Consider the following 18,481-nt stretch of genomic DNA (forward strand, 5'->3'; position numbering starts at 1 on the left):
TTAAATCTAATTAGACAGCTGTTGGGGTCCCCACGATAAAAGTGCTCATGTTGCGCTTTGGGGCTGTCTTTTGAAGCTGTCATTGTGTGATTTGTAGGCTCATAGGTGCGTGGAGCGAGGTTGCTTTTCTTCATTGGTGGCTTCCATAGCGCTTTCTGATAGTGTTAGAGCTAGTCTTCAGGGATTAGGCTTTTCCAGGTCAGCGTCAACTCAGTTCCTCAAAGTTCTGTGTCTAAAGTATAAGGTGTCCTCAGCAGCAGTTGGCTCTCGTCTTAAAAACCTGGTAGACAGCCAAGGACAGTGGCAGGGTTCAGTAGTATTTGAACAAAGCAAACTTTGTTTTAGAAAAAGAGAGCTATGAGACCAAGATGCCAGTAAATTAAGACCTAAATGTGATTGTGGCGCACAGCGTGAACGGGTTGGGTCGGGCGCTCTTTTGTTGTTGATGGGTCGACCCCCCACACACACACACCCACACCCACACACACACACACACACAGGGTCTTTCCTTGTAGCCCTGTCTGGCTGCAAGTCGCTATGCAGACCAGGCTGGCCTCAGATTCAGAGACCCCCTGCCTCTGTCTCCCAAGTGTGAGAATTAAAGGTGTGCGCCACCATGCCCAGAGGAGGATATCTTTTTAAAAAACCTTATATCTGAATTTTATAATTTTCCTATTTAAATTTAAAAATTCAATTGGTTTGAAAGGGGTTGGTATTTAATTATTGCTTATTGAATTCTTATATGCCTTATGGAAAAATTACTTTTCTAAATAAAACTAACTTTTGTCGTCAATGGTTATGATTGTAGATGCCAGCCTGTTACTGTGCTCCAGGCCACTATCACTCCAGCCAACCTCAGTACCGCCCTGTCCCCTCTGTCCATTACAGCTCACCTCTAAACCAGCCACTGCCACAGCCTGCACAGCAGACAGGTGAGTCCAGTTCTGGTGCTGAGATTTTAGCTATGGGCATTACCTTGTTTTCAAATTTACTTCAGTCTTTACCTTAAGATTCTATCATATTCATGCTCAGTCTTTGGAGGATCTCAGATATATGTGTGTCAGAGTGTAAGCCAGTCCCACTTAAATTAAGAGTAGAAAATCTTACATTTCTCCAGAAAACTACACAGATTTGTATGCTAAAGGGATGAGACATAATAGAAAGTCTTGGCAAGGCCAAGAGCTGGTGAGTAATTGTTGGCTCCTCACTGCCATGGTAGTAGAAGCCTTTTACAGGACAAGGTAGAGCAAAATGGCTTCCATACTAGAAGCAAGGAACAAAGCCTGCTAAATTGGATTCATTTGAACTTTAGCTACAGGGTGACCCTTTAAATATCAAAGATGTCTGTTTGAGGAACTGTTGTTTTGGGGGGGGTGGTTGTTTTATTTTGTTTTGTTTTGGGGGGTTCAGACAGGGTTTCCCTGTGTAGCTCTGGAACTCGCCCTGTAGATCGTCCTGTCTCTCAGATATCTGCCTGTCTTTCTCCCAAGTCCTGGGATTAAAGGTGTGCTCTATTACCACCCAGCTTGAAGAACTGTATACTTTTCTTATGTATAGTTCTGTCTCATTTTCATTATTCAGTTTGATAATTATTTGGTGCAAAAGAAACAAATAGAATCTAATACTAGACATAGAAAAAATCTTAAAACTCAATCTTGTTTCCTTTTTGCCATTTTCATCAAGAATGTATTGAATTGAACCCCATTCTCGTTAGATGCTGTCTTAGGGTTGCACAATAACTTGGCAAATAGAATAATGACTGCAAGCTTGAGGACCTGAGTTTGGTCCCCATCACCCACATAAGTATAGGCATAGTGTAACACTTGTAGTCACAGCACTGGCAAGGTGGGGACAAGTGGATTCCTGGGAGCTTGTTCCCACCAGCCTGGGCTGCTGTATTCACAGCTAGTGAGAGGCCTATTCAGGAAAACAGGGTAGCCAGCTTTTGAGGAGTGACATCCCAAGGTGATCTCGGGACATGTACGCACGTTTGTGCCCGCATGTACTCACACTTGCAGTCCCACAGGCACACAGAACGCTCTCTTACTGATTCAGATGAGCTCATTTCTGTTTCCATCCCGGCTGTGTTTGTTTCAAAGGTTTAATACGGTTTTTACCTAAAACCTTCTATACATAAACTAAAGAATTTAAGTTAGATTTTATTATTAGTCTTTAATAAAGCCTTTTGAGCTGTTGCTCATTGTTGATACAGATTCTGTGCAAAGGCATCTCACATCTGCTTGCACAGAGGAACCTGCTGCTGCAGTCCTGTCTGCTAGCTCTTGAGCACTACTTACTGGCTGGCCCTTCTTGCTGCTTCCCCACTGCAGATAAGAGTTACAATTAGTGCACCAAAACTTCTCTGTCCTGAACCTGTTACACCTGGAAGTTTTCTTGTTCTTAGTATGCAGGCTCATTTTTGTGGGCACCAGCCCTACATTATATGTGTGACGAGTGTTTTTCTAAAGGATTTTGGGCATCATCTGTTTTAGCTACAGTTTGTTCTGTCTCAAATATGACTCCTTTTAATGTCAGATTTGCCTGAAGCTTAGTAATACAGCCCATGTCAAACAATACAAACTGTATATTTTAAGCTCAAAAGACATCAAAAGTTGTTCCTGGCTGGCGAGGTGGCTCAGCAGGTGGAGGTGCTCGCTACGGCAAGCCTGACAGCCCATGACCCATGTAAAGGTAGAGAGGGGAAGAAGCAACTCTGCGGAGTTGTCCTCTGTCTTCCACATATGTGCTGTGCCGTGGCGTGTAACTCCTCCCCCTCTTTACGTGCACACATCTTACAATATTAAATGTTAACTCTTTAATTAATTTATTAAATGACAACTTGAAACATTTTTAAAGTTGTTTATCCTTAAGAACATTGATTAAAATATTGCTCATTTAATGTCACATGCACAGTTACTTTATTCTAATTAAAATGATATTTTAGCTGGGACCAGTGACATATACCTATAATGTCAGTACACTATAGGCTAAGCTTAGGGCTATATAGCAGCACCCCATGTCAAAAGTAAAGAAGAGTAGTAAAGAAATCACCCTTCTGTGTTTTCTTGGGCCTGAAAATAATTGACTTCTTGTATTGTTTATATCTGTTTTTTTTTTTTTCTCTTACCTTCCAAAATTAAATAAAAACAAACCACATCAGGTGTTATGTTTTCCCCCTGTGGCTCTGGACATGGAATTCAGGGCTTTGTCTGTGCTAGGCAGGCCTTTGCTGCCCAGCGACAGCCCTACCTGTGATGGCTTCCTATTTCATAAAATGTAAATTAAGTGCTGGAGAGAGGGTTTAGGAGTTAGGAGTACTTGCTGCTCTTACAGAAAACCCAGGTTCAGTTCGCAGCACCCACCTGGGGGCTCTCAACCCTCTGCAGCTGCAGTTCCAAGGGGTCCAGCTCTCATCTGACCTCAGGCACCAAGCACATGAAGACCTTGAAACACTCATACACATAAGATAATCTAAAAAAAAAAAATTAATAGAAAAAAGTAAATTGATTCTCATGCCATTCATTTAAATACCTTTTATGTGACTTTCTGTGTTAGCAAACTCTGTTAATAAGGCAGCAGAGGGCCTTTGCTGTGTATTTATGAAAGCTTTTAGTTTTGTCTTTCTGTGGTAAAATTTATTTCCTTACCATAATCAATTTATAAAATAAAAACTTAATCACAGGTTGGGACTGAAGTACTAGTTCATTTGCATTTCTACACATAGATATTTACAGTAAATAAAAAATTAAAATGCCGAATAGGCATCATTTGTATGTGGTAGAAAGGTGTTTATCATTTCTGATAATTTTAATTGTGGTTTTTGTACTGTTAGTTAAGATGAAAAAGAACAGTAAACTGCATCTAGACTGCACCATGCAGAAAAGGGCAGCCTATCCTTCATTTAAAGTTCCTGACATTGTCTAACTCCTAGATGTCAGTCATAATAAATCACTGTGCTGAGAGCTTGTTCTTTCATTTATTTCTGTATCATCCTACTAATATATAGTCTAAGTTAGTTATACCTCATTCTGTTTGAATCATAAATAATAATCAAATAATAGTACCAGAAATGACAGGTACTTTTGTTACACCTGTAAGTGTAATAGGAACATTCCCTTTAAGGAACTCTTCAGCAGCCAGAAGCAGCAATATGTTGCTAATTGTATTAGCCTTCTCATAGAGCTGGTGTGAATTTGAATTCTTCTTAACAAAGTTATGATCTTAAATCTCTATTTGCTTATTTTTTTATAGGTAGGCTTTATATCTGATTCCTAATATAAGAACAAAGAACCAGAAGATTAGGCAATTTCTATTTGTTTTTGTTGTTGTTGTTGTTGATGTTCAGTTTACTGATTTTTGCCCAAATATTCATATATAAACATAGTTTATATCTTTTCTCTTAATATATTTTCTTATTTCCTTATATTTCATCATAACAGCTGATTAAAATGTAAGTTTTACCTATCACTTATTTTTTGTTTCTTGTCAACCGTACTTATGTACCCTAAAAGAGCTCACAAAGATTGTTATATTCTTTGATTTCATGAAAGAATGGAACTAATCATTCAGCCAAATAGTGAAAAATTGCAGCAAATTTTCTTTAGCATGGCACCACTAATGCTTAGATGCTTATATACAAATTTAAAGAACATTTCCCCTAAATTACCAAATTCAACTGAGTCAAGATCTATGAGATTACATGGAGTATGCGCAAAGAATATAAAGGATTTTCTGTTATTTTCCTCTTTGTGGAAAAGAATAATTGGAAAACTTTTTTCAGACAAACTTTAGTGTTCTAACCATATCTATGCCAATGTATTGCTCTCCTTGTCAGTTAAACTCCGAATACTGTGGGAGCCCAAATGGAGCATTGTTAGCATAGGGAAGTGAAAGCCCTTCTCTTCTGTTGTGAATGTGAAATTACTGACTGTGGTCATTCAAAATAAGATTAAGTCAGCACGTGTCAAAAGACATTGATGGACGTCCTGACTGCATGAGGCTTTCTAGACAATACAGTGTATAATGTGAAAGAACAGCTGACTGTAAATCAAAATCCTGAAGGCCCATGGCCTTTTGTTCTTCTGTTTATAAACTTTATTTATTTATTTGTTTTTTTATTTTACATGTATGGGTGTTTTGCCTTCATGTCTGTCTGTTTATTATATCCGTGCAGTGCCCAAGGAGGCCAGGAAAGGGTATTCACCCTGAGGTAGAAGTGCAGACAGTGAGTGCTGGGAATTGAAGCCAGCAGGAACAGCCAGTGCTCTTAACTGAGCCATCCCTCCAGCCCCCGCGATCATTTTTAACTAGTGCTAGTTATGTTAAAGCCTGGGGCTTTCAGTTTGCTCACTTACAAAATTGGGATGCATCATTGTATTGTCTAGGCTCTGTGGGCTCAAAAATTGTAAGATTCTGTGTCTCATTTGAGTCATTTCTGGTTTAGAAAGGTGAACATCAGAATTAACTTAAAATAGCTTAGTGTCTTAAAAACCGCGGTCATTCAGGCAGCTATTTAAAAAAAAAAAATCTATTGCTTGCCAATTGCAATACTAGAAATTTATTGTTTTAACCCTTAGGATAAAAAGTACATATTGGATACTATTCAGCATAGTGCACTTGGCTCTAAGGAGTTTAAAGAAATGGACCCACAGGTAGTAACTGAAGCAAAGACTTCAGGTTGGCAGGCCCTGGCTCTTTGATACATGGCTGCTTTCGTTCTTAGACTCGTGAAAAGTTTGCAGCTTCACCATATGTGGTTATAGTTCACAATAATTGGCCTTGTTCCTGAGCTGTTGGATTCGGGGCCGTAGCACTGTCTGAGAGGTTTACATTTCTCACAGTGAACCGGTCTCTTTTTCAGCTGCTTCCTGGCTTCTTTTTATTCAGGTTTTTACTGCTTTTTGCCTTTTTTTTTCCTCTTTTGCTTATTAAGGTACTAATATTTGTTTATATTTTCCATTACCTGTAATTGCCTTTTAATCTTTAATTTTACTCAGAAATAAGGATTTGAATTTAAATGACAGCCTTGGCTTCATACAATTTACCTTTTAAAAATTCAAGAAATTCAAAAGAGCTATTGCTTTTATTTCTTTAACAAAGCATATTTGGATGGCATATTCAGTTTGGTTTGCAATTTTCTAATAAAATTTAATGTCTTAAGCATGCCAGACTCATTAGTGGAGGTCTCTTTCCCTATCGTTATACAACTTCTTAGGGGCATAATTATTCATTAAACTATGGACCAAACGAACCAAAAATACCCACATGCATTTTAAGCAGCTTGAGTCCTTACCAAGATACATAATTCAGTTTTTCCCAAAACTGTTACTGTTGCATGCCTATGAGAAGCAAAATAATTATGAAACTGAATACGATTTTAGTTTTATAGCCAGATGGTAAATTCAAAGAATTATCAGTGAATTGTATGCTCAGTCTTAATTGATTATACATTAATGTTTGTTACCAGCAGGCTATGATAGCGTGCTGGGAGGCCGTGCTGTGTAAGGAACAGTTTCGAATGAACAGGATTTATGGTATACAGAACATTAGCGTCATCGCAGGCCACAGATTTGAAAACACCTAGGGGCTGAGGGAGCTGGAGATGTAACTTGGTAGGGTGCTTGCCTGGCATCACGAAGCCCTGGGCATCAGCTTCAGCACCACACATGCTACATGTTGTATCTAAAAGTGACTAGGATATAAAAGGAGAGGAAGAGTCCACACTATTGGGTGAGCAGAGGCAAATTATATTGACAAGAGACCCAGTTATGTCACACAGGCACTATTAAAACAAAACCAATCATTTCTCTATTGACAATTTTTGACCCATACAATAGGAACATTCTTATTACTTGGTGGTGATCCTAATTTTACTTAGTTTTTTGTTGATTCTGTATTTCTTAGTATTGCATGAGCAGCATAGACTCAGAATTTGTATATTAAGTACAACTCCACCTATTTCCATTTCCCCTCTCCATTAATTGCTGCCACTGAAAAATGGAGCAAATGTATTTGGTAAGTACTCACAGGTTTTCTTGAGTTGTTTAGAGTAGTTATTTAAATAACTAAGAGCTGTAACTTCTGTGTGGCTGGTTTTATTCAGATTGGTTTTTGCTGCACTTTCTGTTGAAGTGAAAGATTGGCAGAGGAGAAAGACTAGTGAGGCTGGGTAGGCAACTGTGTCTCTTCCCAAGTACAAATGAGGGCGGGCATTGGTTGAACTTGCCTGTACACCAAATAGTACCAAACAGAAAACATGCCTGGTTTACAAATTTCAGATTCTTCTAAATTGCCATTATCAACATCTAGTTCAAATATACTTTAGATTCAGCAAAATGGCCTTTTAAAGGTTGACTTCCTTTATAGTGCTTCTTTTGTACAAGTTCTATCTGGAGAGAAACATTAATCCTGGTAAGGAAAATAAACTTAGATTCCTGGTAGTGGCGATGCTGATGAAGCATTTCTTCAATTTGCCTTATTACCCTATTATGGCTTATTTGTTTTGAAGGATGCTTTCTCTTAACACAAATACCAGTTGAGGTCACCTATGATCAAGTAAATCTAGCTTTTTAGTCTCTGTAGCATGTTTCTGCTGAGCACTTACTTTCCTTTTGCTCTGTTGAAATGGAGGATTCTTTGTGCCCTTCCAGGGTTGTGCTTGAGTCGTCAGTTCATGTTGACTGTGTTCCCCCAGCCTGAAGAATTGCTGGTGTTGTGCTCCCAGAGTCCTGGGAGAAGTGCGATAGTATTGCAGTATTGCAGCAGGGTCCTAACGCGGAAGGGTAGCACTAAAAGTGCCTGCATTAATAACTGGGTGTTAGCTGACTCTGCTTGAAGTCTCTTCCTATTGCTGCTTTTCAAAGTACGTGCTTTCCCACCAGATCCACAAATTTCTACAAAAGATACCGTGCTTTTTTTCTAACTTTCTGCTTATTTCTAAATAAGTCACAGAAATTTTTTTTAAAAATTTAAATCTTTAATACTTAAACTACTTTTGATAAAGAATAATTTATGTTGTACTGGGGGTAGTATATTTTGTCAGAATACTGGAAATGCTCTTGGAGTGCTTTTTTTTTTTTAACTCAATGGTACTTTTCTTTCTCTAGGAGTCCACTTCTCCTTATCCTCAGTCTCATTCTTGACAATCTTCAGACTATATTTTTGAAACTATTGAAACTGTGTACTATTTTTCTCTTGTCTGAAGGATTAGATAAGGAACTTGAACCAGAACTTGAACCACAGAGCCACTTGTCCTAGGTGACACTTCTAACAATTTTAATGTTGTAAAATTGCTTTGTTTAAATAAAAGTTCAGAAAACATTTAAAGCATTTTAAAAACTTTTAAGAGTGTGAATTTTATTCAGCATGTGTACATAAAGTGAGGCATGCACGTAATTAATGGCCTAATATTATGTGATACTAAATGATTAATGACTTGGCTTTCATAATAACAGGGAGATTCTTTTTTTTTTTCTTTATTTATTTAACAGGAAGATTCTTATCTTTGTTTGAAATACAGTGTTATGCCTTGACTATGTTTTTAGTGCTTTCCATGTTTCTAACATTCTTTGTGATTGTAGTAAACTTGAGCCAACAGGTCCCATAGTTACGTTTTAATATACTGCTCTCTAGAAAGTATAATCCCAAATTACTTACTATGTTAGCCATTTCCTGGGTTTTGAAATTATAAGAATGAAGGATCAAACCATTATGGTTTCAAAAATAAAAACAACTCAACTATCTCTCCTAATACCATTAAAATTTCCCTCCTGTGTATTAGTTACATAGAGGATCTTATGTTAAATTATGGTTTTAGCTGTGATAGTCTTAGGTTCTATTGTAAAGATTCCTGATGTCTCCTACCAGTATTGTTCAAACCTGGGGTGTTTTTCTCCTTGATGCCAAAACGAATGGAAAGCAACTCTGTGGATGGTGGGGGAAGTCATTGCTTCAAACAACCCCCAAGACATGAAGCAAAATGGCTGCCCTGCTTATGAGATGTCCTAATTTTAGCAGGGTTGGCCCCACTGAGTAAGTCTGACATTGTGGAGAAGACAGCCAGCACCTGTGAAAATCTTCTATAGACTCATCCAGAATATAGCAACTGAGTCCTTCTTTTAAGCCAAAGCAGCCTCAAGCAAAACTACAAAGCTGAATCCTCCAAAACACTACTGTTGACTGAAAGAGGAGCACTCAGGGTGCGAGACACAGGGCTGCGAGTGGACAGCTTGAGATACTTGGACGCTTCAGCTTCCTCTCGCTCTCCTAATTGTTTTCTACTGAGAATCTAGACTCATGATTCGTGAGGCAGCAGTGTAGCTTGCCAGGATAGCGGGGAAACATGAGGACAACATGGGCTAGTCATATAAACTTCACTGTGGGTAGACTTTCCTGAGTCCATATAGCTGTTTTCTGGACTAACTGCTCTGATTTTTATTTTTGATAATTATACTTGTTCTCACAAATATTCTTTAATTCAGGTGAACAGTGCGTTGGCTGGCTAGTTCACTCCACTTATAATAACTCTGTTTTCTTGGCAGACATGGTGACACATGCCTTTAAGCCCAGCACTTGGGAAGAGACAAAGACGGGCAGAGGCCAAATTGATCTAATAAGGCCAGCAAGGGCTACATAGTCTCTTATTTAAAACAAACAAACAAACAAACAAACACCTAGATTTTCCTACAATTAGGATGAGCATGATGGCACACGCCTTTAATCCCAGCACTCAAGGAGGCAGAAGCAGGCAGATCTCTGAGTTTGAGGCCAGCCTGGTCTACAAAGCAAGTCCAGGACAGCCAAGGCTACACAGAAAAACCCTGTCTCAAATAAATAAATAAATAAATAAATAAATAAACCTTACCCAGAATCTTGGGTAGGTTAAACTAGCATAGACATCTTCTCTAACCAGAAGTCTCAGAAATCAGAGATCACAGGTCCTACTTATTTGAGTATTTCTGAAATACTCATTCCACCTCAGCACTTGTCCCTGGGGAAGGGACATCTTACATGCAGATCCCAGCCATACACTGACCGGCTTGTGACCTTGGACTAAGGTATGAATCTTTCTGTGCCTTTGTTTCCTCACCAAAAACTGAGGGTGATTGTGTCTCTCTGAAATAATTGTATCTGTGAATGTGGGGTGAGTTACTTCATGGGCACAGAGCAGCGCTATCAGCTAATAAATTGACGACCATCAGCTGCTGATGCTGCCTAGGCGGCTTTGAAGCAGCGGTGTTTAACTGAGACTCTAAAGGAAAAGGCATAGGACTTGTGGACTGAATTTTAAGCTGGAGGCAAGGATAACATAGTTTGTCCTAAAATATTTAGTCTTTTTTGCTTCTTGATACATGCTCTCATTTTTAAAGTATGGTAGAGAGTAACTGAATTATTTTCGTATCTTTTAATTGTTAAACCTGAGGTCTAAGTATGTTTTGTTTTACCTTGTGCTGTGTTATGTTGTCTTGTTTGGAGACCAGGTCTCACTGTATCACCTTGGCTAGCCTAGAACTCACTCTTTAGACAAGACTGATCTCAGACTCACTAAGATCTACCCACCTCTACCCCTTGAGTGCTGAGAATAAAGACATGTACCACCATACCTGAACCTAATCATGTCTTAAGAAAAGTTATTTAGAGACTGGAAAGATAGCTCAATAATTAAGAACACTTTCAGAGAACCTGGGTTCGGTTCACAGTACCCACATGGAGTTCACAGCCATTTGTACTTCTCAGTTTCAAAGGACCTCATGCCCTCTTCTGACCTCCTTGGGCATTTTGGTCACATGTTGTTCAGCATACAGTCAAGCAAAACACACATACACACAAAGTAAATGAACCGGGGGGGGGGGGGAAGACTATCATTTTTAAATAAATGTAATTTTTTTTAGTTAGTTTCAGATTTTGCATATTAGGTACAAATTACAGTTTCATAGTCTTCCTAATCAATCCAGTACCTCCTGATTAAATGACATTTGTGTCTCAGCTGTTGGAGAAGAGGCTTAGTGAATGACCCACAAACTTCAGACTGGTGGGATTTGTATTTATGGAATTATCAGTTTAGTGAAGATGACTAGATATACTTAACTTTGTAAACTAATGTTATTAAAACAAACTGTTGCCATCAGAAAGTACTTACTAAACAATGAGTTCTGAGAAGTAGGCCTTTTTAGCACATCACATCTGGATTTGTGTAAAAGAATGTTTTAAATTGTTTCTACTCTATGAATGTGTTTTTTCTCATTGCTTTAAATATAAATATTGGGTATCTATATTTTAGCTGAGTGATAGTTAATATTATTGGTATTTAAGTTTTTTTTATCTTAAGTAATAGATCATTTCCACTTTTTTAACAGTATATACAAACCAGGAAGGAAAGAATTAGCAAGAGCAAGTTCATGTTACCAGTGTTGTTTGGGAGGTATTCTATCAGACAGTGGATGGAATTGGCACAAGAGATTATCTTAGGGAAAAAGGTATTTTCTTTTAAAGTGCCTGTTATTCTTATTTTCAATAAATCCACTGTCGGTCAAGGATACATTCACAGTTTATTTATGCTGCTATGAATGAAGTATGAGTATAAAAATGTAGAGTCAAGTAAGTGGGGTAAATGGATTAATTAATTAATTAATTTCAATCCAAAATTAATATAATATGGTCCATGACCATACCATCCTTCTCACACTGGATCTTCTCTGATCTCGGAAGGAGAAAAAAGTTAAGCTTAAACTTGATCATCAACTTGACTGGGTAGAGAAGCACCTAAGAAGTTAGTGAAGTGCTCCCACCCTCCTCTTTGATCTTCCACCTCTTTGTGTACCTGGGAGGGTCTTTCCAGATAGAGTTAACTACGCGGGGAAGACCTAGCCTGCACGTGGTGCACTGTCCCAAAGGCTGGGGTTTAGAAAGGAAGCCGAGACAAGGGAGCAGAAAGCCTGCTATCACACTCATTCTTTCTCTCTGCTCCTTGGCCACCAGTATGAGCTCTTTTGTTCTGCCCCATCCATCCATGATGAACTGAAACCAGGAGCCAAAATAAATACTTCCTCCCTCAAGAGACAAAGCGCAACTCAGAAAATTGGCTCCACAGGGGGCCCACCTGGTGTTCTTTGAGATCTGGAAATTCCTATTGGTTTTCACCATTCTACTTGTACTGTTTCTTCGCTGAGATTCTGGTCTACCTTTATCTTGGCTTCTCAGTCCACACACTCTGTCTGTCTAACTACTGCAGACCACTTTCTGTTCCTCAAATACAGTTAACTTATTTCCCTCCTTATTCCAAACAGTTACTTGTTGGAATATTCTTTTTCTTCAAGTCAAATCACATACATTAATACCTCCATATCAGTAAGAATTCTTCGCCTTCTTTCACAAGATTACTCATTCTCCAATCTCACTGTCTCAGGATTCGCATTTTACAGATGGTCTCATTCTCATTGTTTATATCACCCCATTGGCAAGTATAATCCCAGTTCTCCTTGTAAGTGATGACTATGCTGAGTGTTTTGGATTTCCTGTAACCATTATCTCCAGGGTTAATGGTGGTGTTGGTTCTGTGTGTCTGTTTGTGGCAATTACTAAACATGGAAATGGGAATACAGTGATGCAGATTCTGTAGTGTGCTATCCAGGTGACCCTACATTAAACCATGTGACACGGTGTCTGTGTCAGACTTTTTTCATAAAGAGTTTTAGGAAAGATGCCACCAAGACAGGTCTCAAAACCTGGCAAGTATATGTAAGGTTGTTTGTTTGTTTTGCTTCTGTTTTTTGTTTTGTTTTTAAAGAACTACATTTGCTGTATAGACCGGCTTTCCCCACATATACCTTTTTTTTTCTTTCTTAAATAGTCAACCTTGATCTTTTTAAATAAACTGTAAGAATAACATTTAGACTAGGACTTTAAGTTCAGTGGTTTGTAGGATGCTCAGCATGTGAAAAGTCATGTATTTGATTCTCCAGCACTATTTAAAAATTTAACAACATGCAGAACACTTGCTATTTTAGGGGGAAGTATGACTACATAATTTAAAATATTTTTAAAATTCAGTTATATTACAGTGAATTCTGCCAGGAAGGAAGAAAGGGGGTGTGTGTGGGTGTGTTTTGAAAGGTGGTATCTCAGACATAATGACATGTTGTTTCCTTTTTTTTGTTTCTGTCTTTAATTTTTTAAGGAAAAAAAAGTATGTCTCAGTGCATTTGTGTTGCTAGTGCTTGTAATTTGGTGTGTGATTTTAAAGTGTTTGTCATTTGATGAAGTAAAATGGAACACTGTTAGAGCAAAATGTCTCTCTCACTGTCCTCTTCTCTCCATGTCCAGACTTTGTCAGTGTAGGAAATGCATGAGGAATAGCAGGCAACATGATAGCAGTCTACATAGGAGAATCTAGAGTAGACATTGTTAATGCAGGGTTAGAGTGCTATGAAGTCAGCTGCATTGATGCCCCTGCTAACAAGAAGTACCTGAGGTTTTGATATCTTTTCTCTCACTTAGGATTAGAATTCACTTAACAGGATACATGGTGCAGTCAGGGACATGACCTCATGAGCCTTTACCTGCTGAGGTCTGCACCAGCTATTTTACTGTTATTCTTTGCAAAATATTTCTCAATGCCCTACAGCTGAATGATAACTTGTTTTTTAGTCATTGTTTAAGTGAAAGCATTTTTGGTATTGTTTAGAAATTGTTCTTGTGCTAATTGGAATTCATAAATGTACTTAGACTCAGGAAACAAAATATAATTGACACTCAAAGCTTACTTAGCATAGTTGATTCCTTTTTTAATTAATTAATTAATTAATTAATTAATTATATGATGTTCTGCCTGCATGTGTGCCTGCAGGCCAGAAGAGGGCACCAGATTTCATTTTATATAGATGGTTATAAGCCACCATGTCTTGCTAGAAAATTAACTCAGGACCTTTGGAAGAACAGCCAGTGCTCTTAACCATCTCTCCAGCCCCAGAATTGTGGATTCTTATAAGTAAAAGTTTGCTTCATAAAAGTAAACTTAATGTTCTTACTATTTAAGGTTAGTCTCCTTAATGATCTGTTTCTCTGTCAGATCATTTTAATAATATGAGAAAATGATCCTTTAAAAAAAGACTGAATAATTTATGTTTCTAACACATTCCTAAATAGATTCATGTCTTAGTGTGATTTGTTGTTTTTAGTTTGGTTTCTTTAGTTCTTTAAAAAAAAAAAGGGGGGCCACTGATTGTCCGCACTATATGCAGGTGCCTAGGTCTACATCCATGCCATCTTCAGTGTTTTGCTCCTTGTGACCTGCAGTCTTAGTGTTTTTTTAGGGAATGATAAATTTACCTTTTAGATGGGTCCCTAACAAATTATGTTAGGGCATCCTAATCCCCAGAGACTAATGGTCATTAAGCACAGTGATACAAACTGCATAGTGCTTATTCCATGCTAGCCGAGTTTGTGACCCAGTAAATCTCCTTCACCGTAGATGATATATATATGCATATATTTTTTAATAGATTTGGGGAAGAATTGAGAATTTTATTTCATAGTAAACTTTGTAAATATTATCATAGCCTTGGAGATTTGCTGATGAAGTAAAATTCTGACATTTTTAAGTCACTCAGCTGCTTAAAATATAGAAATATACTATTATTATAATAAACTCAAAACAAGATTTAACTCATTTTGCCATTACAGGTTATCAAGTTATGCCTAACCAGCAGCAAAACTACCAAGGAATAGTTGGAGTCCAGTCACCCCAGAGCCAGAGCCTCATGGGAGGCCAGCCAAACAGCACTGGAACTCATATCCAAGGAGTGGTCATTCCCTATCCTTCAGTGCCATCATATCAGGTATGTTTTCTCTCAAAGCTTAGGGAGTGATTTCAGATCAGCTGAATCTAGAACTGTGGGAAGGCCACACACCTGTAATCCTAGCACTCGAGAGGCTGAGGCAAGAAGAGTGTAGGTTCAAAGCCAGGCTAAGCTGACAGGGCACTGCATGACAGCCTGCCTATGTTGTGTTTTCTCTGTTGTTGTTGTTGTGTGTGTGTGTGTTTGCTTTAAATTTTTGATTTTGGTTTGAGTCTTGAAACAGGGTCTTACTAGTAGCCTAGGCAAGCTTGGAGTCCACTGTGCCACCTGAGATGGCTTCAAGCCCATGGTTCTCCACAGACGTGTGCCGGCACATTCAGCTGTTCTGTCCCTTTAACGTTAGGGACATGCTTTTGTAAGAGAACATGACATCCTACAAATTTTGTTACTTATATCAACTTCATTTACCTCACTTTATTGCCTTATTAATTGCTTTATTAATATTTGGAGCACTTGAACTGGATTGATACTGGCCTGTAAGTTTTGCGTGGTACTGTGTTTCCAGCTATACAGTTGATAAGCAAGTGTCCTACTATATACTGTTCATGTCCCTAGAAAGCCTTCTTTGGAGGGAGAGGGGACTAGAAAGGAAAATAGAAGTGGTAAATAAGTGTTTGGTATAAAAAGATATAATAAAATAGTTATATTGACCATAAATCCGTATTTGTAGAATTTGTATGTATTTATGTGCAGTTTCCCAAACGAGAGACTGCCGTTTACTTCAGTCCCAAATGTTATATGTATCATGTTTTTAGAAGCTAATGATGGTGCACACCTTTAACCCCAGTGCTCAGGAAGTAGACACAAGCCTTGAACTCAGAGTTCAAGGCCAGCCTGGTCTACAAAGTGAGTTCAGGACAGCTATACGTACATTGTAAGACCCTGATTTAAAACCCAAACCAAAGAAAGCCATGGAAGGGCAGGCATGGTGTTACACACGTTTAATCCCAGGGCTTGAGTGGTAAGGATAAACACACCTCTATGAATTGAAAGGCAGCCTGGACTACATAGTGAGTTCCAGGTCAGCCTGGACGACCCAGTGAGACTTTGTCTCAAATAAATAAATAAAATGTCATGGAATTAGATTTGTAGATCTAGAACAGAAAGATGAGTGTGCCCCAAATAAACAGATCTTTATCATGATGTGATGTACTTCCAGAAATTAGCTTTCTTTCTTTCTTCTTTACAGAGTGTCCTAGTGTGCTTTCTGTCGCAGTGATAAACACCATGACCAAAAGCAGCCAGGGGAGGAGAGGGTTTGTGTCATATTACAACTTATAGGCCATTTATCAGAGAAGGAACCCCATCAGGGTAGGAATTTAAGGCAGAAATCATGGAGGAATGCTGCTTTGTGGCTTGCTCCTACACTTAATGCCTACCTGTCTTACGTAGTCTAGGCCCACCTGCATGAGGTAGTTTGTAATAACATCAGTTAGTTATTTAAAAAAAAAAAAAAGTCGTACAGCCGTGCCCACAGGCCAGTCTGATACAGTTCCTCAGTTGAGGTTTCCTCTTCCCTGTGTGTCAAACTGACATAAAATGTAACCAGTATAGCAAATGACGTGTAAATGGGTTTGGTTTATTAGCCTCATGGTTTCCCTAGCCAAGGAATACAATATTAGGAAAAAAGTGGAAATGTTCTTTTCATTCAAATAGAAAAAAAATTAAACTTACTGTGCTGAGAAACTGTACATCGATTCTGTCTAAACATAGGTAAACAAATTGGTGATCTTGTTATATAGACTAGTAGCAGGGATATCACAGATGAAGCAGTGAGCATGTGAAAGGCTTGGACTGGAAGTTAGAAATCTTCAATTAGTGGGCTCTGTGGTGCACCCATCAGAAGGCAGGGGTGGATCTCTGTGAGTTCAAGGCCAGCCTGATCTATATAGTTCCAGGCTAGCCAGAATGACACACAAAAATCCTGTTTTAAAATAACCTTCAACTATTTGTAAAAGGAAAATCTAGGCATAAATGAGTTGTAAAGCCATTCAGAGGATGGGGAAGGAGGTAAGCAGTTATATATGCAGTGTGGGCTTGTCAAGGGAAAGTAGTCAGGAGTGGCTAGCTTTGGAGCCTATTGATAATACACAGGAATTGCAAAAAGGAAACACACCATGAAAATAGGTTTTGTGTCTTTTCCTCTCCCTGATCTTCTGTGTGTCTTCTACAGTAGCATGCATTCTTGACCCAGTCACATAAACTTCCCCATACCGAGACAGGCAGGGTTGGCACCAAGCCATAACCACTGCCTTCTACAGGACTCTGGTCTTACTATCTAATCCAGAGCATCAAGCAGCTCAGTCTGTGCTGCTGCTGAAGATGCGGGTAATGGAGATCAGCCCTTGGTTTTTATGAACTCAGTCTGCTGAGAGAAATGTCATTTTAAATAACTATAGCTTTGATAGCATCATTTCTTTGTTTTGTTTTGCTTTTTTTAAGTCACAGTTTCTCTGTGTTGCTCTGGCTGTCCTGGAGCTCCCTCTGTAAACCAAGCTAGCCTCAAATTTATAGAGCCCACCTGTGTCAACCTCCTGAGTGCTAGGATTAAAGATGTGTGCCACCACCCCATCGGTCTAGTGATTTTGTTGTTTTTCTTCTTCTTTTTTTGAGACAGGGTTTTTCTGTGTAGTCTTGGCTGTCCTGGACTCACTTTGTAGACCAGGCTGGCCTTGAACTCACAGAGACCCGCCTGCCTCTGCTCTCCCCCTGCCCCCCTCCCCGAGTGCTGGGATTAAAGTCCCACACCACCACACCTGGCTCAGTACAGTGATTTTTAAATGGAACTGGATGTTGAAAATAATTCCTGTTTTTTGGAGTTTTGGTAGTTCTGAGGATTGAAGCATTAAGCTTGTACCATAGCATACATTTTTTTACAAGTTCTCATGAGGAATCCAAACACTGGGTAAATGGTTAGAGGAAGTATTGTGGCCATCTGTGAATAGAAGCTTCCTTTGTCGTGTTTCTACCATTTTAGATAGATGAGTAAAATAAACTTTCATCTGAAATACACGCTGTGTGTTCTGAAGCCATGCATTCTTTTTTTAAATTTCTTTTATATTAATTACAGTTTGAATTATAGCCCCCTCCCTCAATTCCTCCCAATCTTGCCCTCCCTCCCTCCCTCATCTCCTCCCATGCCCTCTCCAAGTCCACTGATAGGGGAGGTCGAAGCCATACACTCCTAAGCAGCATCCTCTACTCTCTCTTTTGGAATTCAGATTTTATTGTTTTGTTTTGTTTCTTGAAACCGGGTCTAAGTATGTAGCTCTGGCTATCCTAAAACTTGCCATGTAGACCAGGCTGGCCTGGAACTCACAGAGATCTGCCTGCCTCTGCTTTCATCTTCTGAGATTAAAGGTATTACCACCATTCCTGGCAGATTTTTTTTCTTGTTAAAAATATATTTGAGTAGTAGAGAAATGGCTCAGTTAGTATATACTGCTTCCTATGCAATTATCAGGTCCTCGGGTCCATCTTTAGCACCCACAAAATAAAGAATACACACCTGTGATTTCAGTGCTGGGGAGAGGGAAACAGGAGGGTCCCTGGGACTTGCTGGCACAGTGGAATTATTGAGCTTCAGGTTCAGTGAGTGTGCCCAAAAATATAAGATGGAGAGGGAT

At 38.9% G+C, this 18,481-nt stretch overlaps 1 protein-coding gene across 9 annotated transcripts in view; it reads left to right on the forward strand.

The window, feature by feature from the left end:
* R3hdm1 (R3H domain containing 1) overlaps positions 1 to 18,481 on the forward strand; it is a 131,361-nt gene that overhangs the window by 90,954 nt on the left and 21,926 nt on the right. For all 9 annotated transcript variants that reach the window (XM_060371887.1, XM_060371893.1, XM_060371888.1 and 6 more), the window contains 2 exons: positions 809 to 932; positions 14,680 to 14,834. In XM_060371887.1, coding sequence (XP_060227870.1) covers positions 809 to 932; positions 14,680 to 14,834 — 279 coding nt within the window. The remainder of the gene's footprint in view (positions 1 to 808; positions 933 to 14,679; positions 14,835 to 18,481) is intronic.

The sequence above is a fragment of the Meriones unguiculatus genome, chromosome 18, assembly GCF_030254825.1.
Source record: "Meriones unguiculatus strain TT.TT164.6M chromosome 18, Bangor_MerUng_6.1, whole genome shotgun sequence".
Lineage (NCBI taxonomy): Eukaryota > Metazoa > Chordata > Mammalia > Rodentia > Muridae > Meriones > Meriones unguiculatus.